The sequence below is a fragment of the Thamnophis sirtalis genome, unplaced genomic scaffold, assembly GCF_051295495.1.
Source record: "Thamnophis sirtalis isolate CommonGarterSnake01/CBP01778 unplaced genomic scaffold, rThaSir2_p1.2 scaffold_1, whole genome shotgun sequence".
In the NCBI taxonomy this organism is placed as follows: domain Eukaryota; kingdom Metazoa; phylum Chordata; class Lepidosauria; order Squamata; family Natricidae; genus Thamnophis; species Thamnophis sirtalis.
Genome location: NW_028261381.1, coordinates 175,338,279 through 175,350,874, shown reverse-complemented (window position 1 = coordinate 175,350,874; position 12,596 = coordinate 175,338,279). Strand labels below are relative to the sequence as shown.

The following is a 12,596-nucleotide window of genomic DNA, read 5'->3' as shown; positions in this document are numbered from 1 at the left end:
CTCTCCTTGGTTAGTTCCCATCCATTGTTTCTTGTCCTGCCTTCTGGTGCTTTGGAGAATAGTTTGACTCCCTCTTCTTTGTGGCATCCCCTCAAATACTGGACGATTGCTATCATGTCTCCCCTGATCCTTCTTCTCTCTAGACTGGCCAAACCCAAATCCTACAGCCATTCTTCATATGTTCTTGTTTAATGAAAAGAAGGACTAGGGGAGACATGACAGCAGTCTTCCCATATCTCAGGGGCTGCCACAAAGAAGAGGGAGTCGAGCTATTCTCCAAGTCACCTGAGGGCAGGACAAGAAGCAATGGGTGGAAACCAATCAAGGAGAGAAGCAACTTAGAACGGAGGAGAAATTTCCTGACAGTGAGAACAATTAATCAGTGGAACAGAAGTTGCCTCCAGAAGTTGTTTAATGCCCCAACACTTGCCGTCGCTGGCTGCTCTCCTGGTTTAAAAAATGGGAAGGCTTTTGGGGCCTTTTGGGGGGCTGTTTTTTGAACCATTTTCAGGTTGTTTTTCAAGCTTGAAAATGTCCTGAAAAACAGCTCCAAAAAATGGCCGGAAAACAGCCAGAAAAAGGCCTGAAAAACAGCCTGAAAATGGACCGGAAAATGGCCCCAAATGGCCAAAAACACGTGTGCATCGGCCGGCTGGTCTTCAGGTTCCCAGCACTCTAGCGTGCAGACATGAGTGTTCCCTGCACGCGTGTTCCGGTATGGGCCCTCGGTGCCAAAACTGTTTCCCTATCACTGGTCTAGGGGTGTTTTTTTCCACTTGTTTGAGGCTGTTTTCCAAAAGAGATGAGGAAATTGTTTCTCCTCCCCCAAAAGCCAGAGAAAAGTTCATTTTGGGAAAAGGCTTCAGGTTTTCAACATTTGTCAACATTTGCCTTTGACCAAAGGTTCAGCTGGGCACTGGATCTTTTTTTCTCTCCGTGATGCAATCAGGACCGGGGAATTTTCCCCAAAGTTTTTGGGAAATGTTTTTGAGGGCAGGAACTTTCTCCCAGCACGGATATATATGAGAGAGTAACTGCTGGACACAGCAGACCAAAAAGAGGGAGGGAAGCTGGCAGACATTTGGTTTGAACAGAGAGCGATAGGTAAGTGGGCACTTTTTGGCTTTCTTGCACAAGCTGAGTGTTGGTTTGGAATGAAAGAAAGAAAGAAAGAAAGAAAGAAAGAAAGAAAGAAAGAAAGAAAGAAAGAAAGAAAGAAAGAAAGGAGGGAGGGAGAGAGGAACGGGGAGGGAAGAGTGGAAGGGAGGAGGAAAGGAAGGAAAGAAAGAAGAGAGAAAGGTTTGGAGAGAGAGATAGGTAAGTGGGCACTTTTTGGCTTTCTTGCACAAGCTGAGTGTTGGTTTGGAATGAAAAGAAAGAAAGAAAGAAAGGAAGGAGGGAAGAGTGGAAGGGAGGAGGAAAGGAAGGAAAGAAAGAAGAAAGAGAGAAAGAAGAAAGGAAGATAAGGTAGATAGATAGATAGATAGATAGATAGATAGATAGATAGATAGAAAGAAAGAAAGAAAGAAAGAAAGAAAGAAAGAAAGAAGAAAGGAACGAGGGAAACAGTAAGAGGGAGGGGGAATGGAAGGAAAGAAAGAAGAGAGAGAAAGAAAAAAGAAAGAAGGAAAGGAAGAAAGAATGAGTGTGAAAATCAAAGCCTTGGAAGCTGCAAAAGACATTGGTTTGATTCCACTTCTTCCAAATTTCTAGTCCTTTAGATTTTCTAACAGAGAAAAAGAAATCCTGGATCCTTTGCAAACAAGTTTCACACTCAGGCTCACGTTCTGGAAGAAAGAGAGCGGCAAAAACAAGCAAACAAGGGAATCGTGGCTGGGGGGCCTTGCAGTCGGGTGTTGTTCTTGGGTGGTTTAAAGTGAATGGAGGCAAGGAAGTGGATGGCAGGGTGGGAAGGAAGGAAGGGAGGGAGGGAGGGAGGGAGGGAGGGAGGCAGAGGTGGGTTGCTACCAGTTCGCACCTATTCGGTAGAACCGGTTCGTCAAATCTACCGAACCGGTTAGAAGAGGTTCCACCAGGGGACCCGGAAAGCAGGCCACACCTACAGAAGAGGTTCCAAAAACTTTTGAAACCCACCACTGGTCCTTGGATAGGATTATTCTACACTATCATGCTCCTATTTATAAAACTCAGGGCCTCTGTGAAAGGTAAGGAGGACTACTGCGTTTGTGGTGCAATCAGAACATTGCGTGTGTTGAAGTTGTTTTAACGCAAACCGAAGATGCCTTTTAAAAAACAAGTTTATGCCTGCCAGTGCTGTGTGTGAGGTAATTTAAGGGGGTTCTGACAAGTGTCGTCGGCATCTTCATATCCGGTCACATGGGCGGCAAGCCACTCCCATCCGGTCACATGGGTGACAAGCCACTCCCACAAAGGAGGCCACACCCACAGGGTAGGTTCGAACAATTTTTGAAACCCACCACTGGAGGGAGGGAGGGAGGGAGGAAAGTGGAGAGAAGGAGGGAGGAAAAAGAGAGAGAAGGGAGAAATGAGAAAAGGAGTAAGAGATGGATGGAAGGAAGGAAGGAGGAAGGAAGGAAGGAGAAATAGGGGAAAGTCAAAGAAAAGGAAGGAACAGAGGCAAGAAGGAAGGAAGGAGGGAAGGAAGGAAGAATAGAGGAAAGTCAAGGAAAAGGAAGGGACAGAGGCAAGCAGGAAGGCAAGAAGGAAGGTGTTGAATACTAGCGCGGGAAATATGAACGCGTGTATAAAGGACTCCTTTCCTGATTGGTTCCCGGCGGAGCCGGTTCAATCTTCACCCTGATTGGTCGAGCTACTCGACGCCCCATTGGCTCCTCGTTCAAACCCGGGGGTATAAATGTTTGGCGCGAACCACGCCACGTTGAATCGCAGTTTACTATGAGCTGAATAAAGTCACTTCCTCATACCTTCTTGTCGCGTCCTTCCCTTCGCTCCGAGATACAAAACTGGCGACGAAGGTGGGATTCCGATTCCCGCGACCACGGAGAAGAACAGCCAGCTGCCACCGCGCCTGAACCAGCTAGCACGCTATCTTCGGGCTGAGAACGCCGGCAGCGAACGCGAAGTTTTCTCCGTCCTTCCTCTCTCTCTTTCCTCCGGCTCCACACCACGATGGCGTCATCGCTTCCTCCTTTCGCGCCATTCGGTGGAGCCACCGGAGAATCATGGGACGGGTTCATGGAGCGGTTCGAGTGCTACCTGATCGCCTCGAAAAACCAGGCTCAGACCGACGAGGAGAAATGCAGTTTCTTCCTGTCCTGCTGTGAGCCGTCCATGTTCGCCTCTGCGAGAGCCCTGGCCACCCCGAGGCCAGCCTACAAACTTGGGTGGGCCGAGCTGATGTCCAGGCTGAGGAACCACTACGCTCCTTCACCCTCTCTGTTTGCACGCCGTTTCGCTTTCCGCCGCCGAGTGCAAAGGGCCAACGAATCCATTAGCCATTTCCTAGAGGCTTTGCGCACCGTGGCCGCCCAGTGTGATTTCGCAGACCTGGAGGAGAACCTTGCGGAACAGTTTGTGTGCGGGGTCCGCGACGCACATTTACGCGGCCGATTACTCCGGAACCACAAGATTACCCTGATGCAAGCCGTGGAGATAGCGCGAGCAGCCGAACTCTCCGAACAATCCACGGCCGACATGGAACGCCTCCAGCTAAACCCCCCCGCACAAACCGCCGCGGGGCCACCCACCCAGACGAACCTCGTCGACGATCTCTCCCCTGCCGAAGACGAGGAGGAGGAGGAGGAAATCGTCGGCCAGATGAGGATGCAGCCGAAGCAGAGGCCACCCCAGCAACCGCCGGCGCCCGTTCAGCCAGCCTCAAACGCACCTTGCCGCGGATGTGGCGGCCGCCACAGCCGCGCAGCCTGCCCGTACCGCTCTGCCGTTTGCCGCCGCTGCCGAGGGGAAGGGCACCTCGCCAGAGTATGCCGGGCTCCCCTGCCAGCCCCGTCGTTCATGCAGCCCAGCAACCAGCGCCCGGCGCCGCAACGCCGCCAGCAACCGCGTCCCGCGAGGCGCACCGAGGACTGCTACTCAACCTACCAGCCCTCCAGCGCCGACTGCGTGGTCTACCAGGCATCCCACGTTCCCGCTGGCCACCGGAAAATAAGCACCGCCGTCCGGCTCGAAGGTCAGCTTTGCCAAATGGAGGTGGACTCCGGTTCATCCCGTTCTCTCCTATCTTGGGCTTTGTTCTCCCGCCTTTGCCCCGGGGTTCCCCAGAGAAAGCTGCGCCCCGCCGGGGTCTCCCTCCTAGACTACCAGGGGAATGGGATTCCCACAGCTGGGATATACCACATCCGGGTGGAATACGGGAATTTTAAAGGGAAGCTCCCAGTTTTAGTCGTTAGGAACAACCTGCCCGCTCTCCTGGGGTTGGAATGGTTCCCCGCCTTGGGCCTCACCATAGAAGGGGTACACAGGGTAGTTCCCCTCCCCGTAGATAGCGTCCTAGACGAGTTCTCAGACGTGTTCGATGGGAAATTGGGTTGTTACAAGGGTACCCCCATTTCCCTCTGCCTCGATCCCCAGGTCGCTCCCTTTAGACTAAAGGCACGCAGGGTCCCTTTCGCATTGAGAGCAAAGGTAGACGCGGAACTTGATAAGCTTATCGAGCAAGGGGTACTCGAGCCCGTAGATCACGCCCGTTGGGAAACCCCCATAGTCCTCCCGGTCAAACCCGACGGATCGGTGAGGATATGTGCCGACTACAAGTCGACCATCAATTTGGCCCTGCAGGCAAACCCGTATCCGGTTCCCGTAGTGCAGCACCTACTCCACTCTTTAGGACAGGGCCGCATTTTCGCCAAGTTAGACATGGCACAGGCCTACCAGCAGCTTCCCGTAGACGACGATGCGGCTACAGCCCAGACCATCGTCACCCACCGCGGGGCTTTCCGTTGCCGCCGCCTACAATTCGGCGTCTCGGTCGCCCCTGGGATTTTCCAGAGCCTCATGGAGCGGCTGCTCCATGGGCTCCCAGGCGTCGTTCCTTACTTCGACGACGTCCTGGTCGCAGCCCCCAGTCACTCGGAACTCCTGAAAACACTGCGGGAGGTCCTCACACGCTTTAGGGAGGCAGGACTGAAATTAAAGCGCAGCAAATGCGAAATCGCTGTTCCTAAAGTTGAATTCTTGGGGTTCCTCATTGATGCACAAGGCATCCACCCCACTCCTTCCAAAGTTGCCGCCATCAAAAACGCACCCGCACCCACCTCTAGGGCGGAGTTACAGGCCTTCCTGGGGCTTTTAAACTTCTACGCCCCTTTTATCCCCCACAAGGCGTCACTAGCTGAGCCGCTACACCGACTACTGGACCGGTCAGCGGCCTGGAAATGGGGTAGCCGTGAAGCACACGCGTTCGCGGCTATAAAGGATATTTTAACTTCATCGGCAGTCCTAATCCAGTACAGCGATAGGATGCCTCTAATCCTGACTTGCGACGCCTCCCCCTATGGCGTAGGGGCGGTTCTGAGCCACATCCTCCCGAACGGCTCAGAAGCCCCCATAGCTTTCTATTCCCGGACACTCTCCTCCACGGAGCGGAACTACAGCCAAATCGATAAAGAGGCCCTGGCTGCAGTCTCCGGCATTAAGCGGTTCCATGACTACCTCTACGGTAGGAATTTCACCCTGGTCACGGATCACAAGCCTCTCCTGGGGCTGCTGGCGGGCGACAAGCCAACTCCCCCCATTTTGTCCCCCCGCATGACTCGGTGGACGGAGTTCCTAACAGCGTATTCGTATACGCTGTTATACCGTCCGGGCAAACAGCTAGGGCACGCAGACGCTCTAAGCCGTTGCCCTCTGCCAGAGACGGACACAGCCCACGTGCCCGCACTCTCTGTTCTGTCCATCGCCGAATCCGACCTCCCCGTCTCGGCCGCGGACGTTGCAGCCTACACAAAGGCTGACCCCGTCCTATCTCAGGTTGCTTCATGGGTTTTGAGGGGGTGGCCCACGGAAAAGGTAGAGGAAGAATTCCGCCCATTTAAAGTGCGACAAGCCGAACTCGCCCTTCACGGGGGGTGTCTTGTCTGGGGGGATAGGGTAGTGATCCCCACAGCCCTGCGGGCACGAATCCTGCCTGCACTCCACAAAAACCACCCAGGCATAGCGCGAATGAAAGCTTTAGCCCGTAGCTATGTGTGGTGGCCCTTGCTAGATTCCGAAATCGCAGATTATGTAGGCCGATGTAGAATATGCCAAAATTCTAGGCCGAATCCCCCCACAGCCGCTCCTCGCGAGTGGGAAATCCCTAGAGGCCCATGGTCCCGTTTACATATTGATTTCGCCGGTCCCTTTCACGGCCGAAACTTTATGATAGTGGTAGACGCTTACTCTAAGTGGGTGGAGCTGGTAATCATGACCTCCACCACAGCGGAGAGCACAGTGAGGGCCCTGCGTAAGATGTTCGCTACCCATGGGTTACCGGATGTGATAGTGTCCGATAATGGGCCCCAGTTTACCTCCACCACGTTCCAAGAATTCCTGGCCCAGCAAGGAATCAGACACGCGGCCACAGCCCCCTATCACCCAGCTAGTAATGGCCGGGCGGAGCGCGCAGTTCGCTCAGCGAAAGAAGCCTTGGGCCGCATGGGCCAGGGCGACTGGCAAGAGAGAGTGGCGGCTTACCTCTTGAGCCAGCACTCCATACCCTGCCCAACGACTAATAAAAGTCCCGCGGAGCTCTTGATGGGTAGGAGATTGCGAACACCCCTAGACAGACTCCATCCACTTTACGCAGGGGATCTGCCGAGCAACCTGGGGGCCCTCCCTTCCCACGCGTTTAAGTTAGGGGATCCTGTATGGGCCCGCTCTTTTTCTGGGGATCCACGGTGGGTTCCCGCAACCATCACAGCCCTGACTGGCCCCTGTTCCTTCAGGGTCGGCCTGGCCGACGGAATACAATGGAGGCGCCACGTGGACCAATTAAGGCGTCGTCTTCCCGCGGAAACAGACGGCCCAAGTTCCTCAGACACCCGCTCTCAGCCGGAGCCGCTTTCGTTGACTCTTTTCCCCACGGACCGTTTCCAACCGGGGAACGGGAGACAAGCCGATGCGAACCTTCCGAACAGGCGCACCTCACCCGGCTATTCCATTCCTCGAACCTCTTATCGAGACTCTGAACCTACACCCCTACCGGACTGCACGGAGCCGTTACCGGACACTCCGACCACCACAGAAACACGGCCCCGGACAGACGAACTTCGGGCACGGGACCCGGGGCCAGCACCCTCTCATGGGACCGCACCGCAGGTTCACCGCCCCACCACAGACACGCCTCCGCCGGCGGCCCCCCCCCCGCCGACGGCCGCCGGGGAGCCACGAAGATCGGGACGAGAACGCCACCGTCCCGCCTACCTACAAGACTATGTTTGCCCTTCCTAAAGGAACTCTTTGACTGGGGGGGGAGGGGTGTTGAATACTAGCGCGGGAAATATGAACGCGTGTATAAAGGACTCCTTTCCTGATTGGTTCCCGGCGGAGCCGGTTCAATCTTCACCCTGATTGGTCGAGCTACTCGACGCCCCATTGGCTCCTCGTTCAAACCCGGGGGTATAAATGTTTGGCGCGAACCACGCCACGTTGAATCGCAGTTTACTATGAGCTGAATAAAGTCACTTCCTCATACCTTCTTGTCGCGTCCTTCCCTTCGCTCCGAGATACAAAAGAAGGAAAGAGGGAAAGAAGGAAAAGAATAGAGAGAGGTCAAGGAAAAGGAAGGGACAGAGGCAGGCAGGCAAGAAGGAAGGGTGGAAGGAAGGAGGGAGGGAAAGAAGGAAGAAAAGAAGGTGGTCAAGGAAAAGGAAGGGACAGAGACAGACAGGCAGGCAAGAAGGAAGGAAGGAGGGAAAGATGGAAGAATAGAAGAAGGTCAAGGAAAAGGAAGGGGCAGAGGCAGGATGGCAGGCAAGAAGGGAGGGAGGGAGGAAGGAAGGAAGGAAGGAAGGATAGAGGAAGGTCAAGGAAAAGGAAGGGGCAGAGGCAGGCAGGCAGCAAAGAAGGAAGGAAGTGAAAGAAGTGAAAAGAGGAGAAGCGAAGGAAAGAGAAAGGGAAATAAGAGAGATGAATAACACGTCCAGTCCTCAGCCTCAGCCCATTCTGACCATCTTCTCTTCCGAGCCCCTTATCAATTTTGGAAATAACACAGTCGGGAGGGGCTGCAGATATTTCAGGAGGGCTCTCAACCCCGATCGAGCAACCGGGTGGTGAGGGTGGAATTCAGCTGAAGGAAAAGTCAGTGCTGCAACTGAGAACAGCAGGCAGAAACAGAGGATTGGGTGGAGGGCTCCTGGCTGGGCCACATGTGAGAGGGAAGCTTAAGGTGTTGTCTTTCCCTTTTTTCCCCCATAGGATGAAGCCTCCAACTCCACCTCTTCTGATCGCCTGCCTTGTGATGTCCCTCAACAGCTACACCCAACAGGTCCCTCCCTGCATGTCCCTTCCCGGCTCAGAAAAGACGGTTTTTATCTGCAACGCTTCATCGCTCCGTGAATTTCCCAAAGGCATCCCCAGTGAAACCAAGACAATCTCCGTTCTGTCCACCCAGATCTCCAGCCTTGACGCGGAGGCCCTGCAGGGTCTTCCAGAGCTCCAGGTGCTCTATCTAATAAACAACCAGTTGAAGACTCTTCCGGGTGGCCTCTTCCGTAACCTCCCACACCTGCGCTCCCTGGATCTTTCCGGAAATCTCCTGGAAGATCTAGCTCCTGCGCTCTTCGCCAATACAAGTAGCCTGGCCGACTTAATCCTTAGTGAAAACCAACTGGCCGAACTGCACCCGTCCTGGTTCGATACCTTGGAGGACCTCGGGGCCCTGAATCTCAACCACAATCAGCTGAAGGAGATCCCAGATTCTTGCTTTCGTAAACTGACCTTGCTGTGGTTCCTGGATCTCTCCTCCAACCTCCTCCGCTGCCTCTCTCCGGAGATGTTCAGAGGCCTCACGTCGTTAAGGGCCTTAACTCTGAAAAACAACCCCATCCAGTCGATTGCCCCCAACACCTTCCATGGGACTCCCAAGCTACGGGACATCTCACTGAAGAACACCAGCCTGACCCATGTTCCAGCTGGGCTCTTTCAGTCCTTGAAGCATCTGGTACATTTGGATCTCGCCAACAACGATATCGTCTCTCTGGATTTTCCCTTGGTCAACGTGACTTTTGCGCTCAAGCTCGATCTCTCCGGGAACCCCTGGGCGTGTGACTGCCGCCTGCAGGCCCTCTTCAACTGGGTCCAGAAAGATGTCGTGTTTTTGTACCTCGAGGACGTGGTCTGCACTTTCCCCAAACGTTTGAAGGGTCAAGTTGCAACTTCGCTTAACGGATCCCAACTTTGTGCCTGCTAAAACCTTCGAGATGGATCTTTTCCCAGCCTGCTCAGCTGGTGTGCTGCAAGATGGATGGACTTCAACTCCCAGAATTCCCAAGCCGGCATGCTTTCAGATGATTGGACTTCAGTTCCCAGTATCCCCCAGACACCATGTATAGACTTCAACTCCCAGAATCCCCAATGAGCCTGCTGTCACATCTGTTAAAAAGAATGAAAAAGGGAAAAATGGTGTAGCAAACAAAGCAATAAAAGAAATAAAACAAGATAATTAAACACCAATCAGACAAATTAAGCTAAGTTTGATTTTCTTTTCAATATTAGCCAAACTTTTCTCCTTCTGATTTTTTCAGCATTAGAAATTTCCCTTCCGCCCCTTATTCTGAATCCACAAATCACCCTTATGATCATCTCAGCCTCCCCAGGGTCCCATGATAAAGATTCAGACCCTTGGCAACTGACTCGTATTTATGACGGTTGCAGTGTCCCGGGGTTATGGGATCCCCTTTTGTGAGACTTCTCAAGAGCAAAGTCAAGGGGGAAGCCAGATTCACTTAACAACCGCTTTTCTAACTTAACAAATGCAATGATTCACTTAACAACTGCTTTTCTAACTTAACAAATGCAATGATTCACTTAACAACTGCAGAAAGGGAAGGCAGAGGAAGTAAATAGATGATGAAGGGGAAAGAAGGAAGTAAATGGATAAGAAAGAGGAAGGGAAGGAAACAAATAGATTGTCAGCCTCTGCTTTGCTGCTGCTTTGGCTGCCATTGAAACGGGGAGGGGGGGCATGGTATTTGGGAGGGGACTACTAATTGTGCTGGAGGAAGATTCTGGAGTTCTGCTGCCTGTCGGACTACGCATGCGGAGGAGGTTCCCGCCAAGGCTAACAGCACCGACATTCCATCTTGGTGATGCCTTTCGAAGTTATCTCACACCTGACACTTGGGAGAATTATGATTGGACTGTAACTGGGATGCCAAGGAGTGGGGAATGGGTTATTTTATATATCAATCGCTTTTGCGCCTAAATAATCAGTCTTCGCTTTGCTACGCTTCTAATCATTTATAATTAGTAAAAGTAGACTTGATTTCTACCTATGGAGTCTCGTGGTCTTCTTTCCTAATTACTCAATGAAGAGGTGCTGACATAGGAAAGGAAGACAAGACCTTGCTGGTCGCAGGGACATCCCAAAGTCCCTGATCGACCCAAGGGGAGTGCTTCCAACCGGCAGCAAATAGGCAGCCCCCAGGCTCACATAGTTGGAGACGGCTCCAGAAAGAGAAATGAAAGTGTTCCATCTGGTGAGGGTTTTTTTTCCTTTTCTTTTAGAAGATTGCCCTAAGAAACTCTTTTCTTAAACTAAATTAGTCCCTTAAGCAAGAACAAAGCGGCGTATTTAATCCCTATTGAACTGCCTTAGAAAGTTTTTTGCTCTTGCCTGTAACGATGTTTTGTGGATTGAAGTGATTGCAACATTTCCTGTTTCTCCCTTGAGGTGAAGGGATCTCTATTTCTTTTTACTACTTTAACTTTTTTGGCTTAATTTTTTTTTTTTACTTTAATAAATTACTCCTTCTAATTGTTACAATGTCATATTAAAGATACATAGGAAAAAGTTTATAAAATAGTTGAATCTGCCACTTGAAAGCCTAAGTCTGAAGTTTTTTTCTCTTGCTGTTGTAACAATGTTTCCTTTGTTCACTCCTATTTGACTATACTCGTATATATTCGAGTATAGGCCGGCCCGAATATAAGCCGAGGCACCTAATTTTACCACAAAAAACTGGAAAAGTTATTGACTCGAGTATAAGCCTAGGGTGGGAAATGCAGCAGCTACCGGTAAATTTCAAAAATAAAAATAGATACCAATAATGTTTTTGAATATTTATTTCAAAGAAAAACAGTAAACTAGCTCGGGGACATCGTTATGTGGCTGCTTGCCATAACAAGGAGGAGGTGGGACATCGTTGCAGAGCGGCAGGAGGGGGAGGAAGGGGAATCGTAAGACAGCCCTGCATTACATTAGAACGTGAGGAGGGGGGATGATGCGGTGCGCACTGCGCGGCAAACTGACACAGAGGGAGGGGAAACTCACAGGGGCGCCGGGCCATTAACGAGCGTCACCCAGCGGCATGGCCCCACCCGTTTTTCTCCTCCATTTCGGGCAAATTTTTCACTGACTTTAGTATAAGCCGAGGCGGCTTTTTTCAGCCCACTTGAAAGCCTAAGTCTGAAGTTTTTTACTCTTGCTGTTGTAACAATGTTTCCTTTGTTCACTCCTATTTGACTACACTAACTGAATGGCAGCCGAGCCCATGCCTTTAAAGTGCCGGCTTGCCTTCTGGGCACTTAAAGGCGTGCCGACACTTTAGAGCTCGGACGCTATTCAGCCTTGCCCCCCACTGCCTCCTCCGACAAACAATCCACCATAAACTCCCATAAAAACAGGGAGGTTTTTGGAGCCCTTTTTGGGGGCTGTTTTTTGAACCGTTTTCAGGTTGTTTTTCAAGCTTGAAAATGTCCTGAAAAACAGCTCCAAAAAATGGCCGGAAAATGGCCCGAAAAACAGCCTGAAAATGGACTGAAAAATGGCCCCAAATGGCCAAAAACACGTGTGCATTGGCCGGCTGGTCTTCAGGTTCCCAGCACCCAAGCGTGCAGACATGAGTGTTTCCTGCACGCGTGTTCCGGTTTGGGCCCTCGGTGCCAAAACTGTTTCCCTATCACTGGTCTAGGGGTGTTTTTTTCCAAATTGTTTTAGGCGGTTTTCCAAAAGAGATGAGGAAATTCTTTCTCCTCCCCCCCAAAAAACAGAGAAAAGTTCATTTTGGGAAAAGGCTTCAGGTTTTCAACATTTGTCAACATTTGCCTTTGAACAAAGGTTCAGCTGGGCACTGGATCTTTTTTTCTCCCCGTGATGCAATCAGGACGGGGGAATTTTCACCAATGTTTTTGGGAAATGTTTTTGAGGGCAGGAACTTTCTCCCAGCACTGATATATATGAGAGAGTAACTGCTGGACACAGCAGACCAAAAAGAGGGAGAGAAGCTGGCAGACATTTGGTTTGGAGAGAGAGCGATAGGTAAGTGGGCACTTTTGGGCTTTCTTGCACAAGCTGAGTGTTGGTTTGGAATGAAAAGAAAGGAAGGAAGGAAGGAAGGAAGGAAGAAAGAAGAAATAAAAGAAAGAAAGAAGAAATAAAAGAAAGAAAGAAAGAAAAAAGAAACAAACAAAAGAAAGAAAGGAGGGAGGGAGGG

General features: G+C 51.4%; 1 protein-coding gene and 1 long non-coding RNA gene across 2 annotated transcripts; both read left to right on the top strand.

The window, feature by feature from the left end:
* Positions 1-2,203: 2,203 nt before the first annotated feature.
* Positions 2,204-7,853, top strand: LOC148049868 (uncharacterized). Its single transcript, XR_015695268.1, has 2 exons — positions 2,204-2,689; positions 7,680-7,853. It is a non-coding gene; the product is annotated as an uncharacterized LOC148049868 (long non-coding RNA).
* Positions 7,854-8,120: 267 nt separating this feature from the next.
* LOC106557311 (phospholipase A2 inhibitor beta) lies at positions 8,121-9,615 on the top strand. The gene has a single exon (XM_087703358.1). It carries the CDS (start codon positions 8,360-8,362, stop codon positions 9,350-9,352), a length of 993 nt encoding a protein of 330 aa, XP_087559484.1. The 5' UTR covers positions 8,121-8,359; the 3' UTR covers positions 9,353-9,615.
* Positions 9,616-12,596: the final 2,981 nt, after the last annotated feature.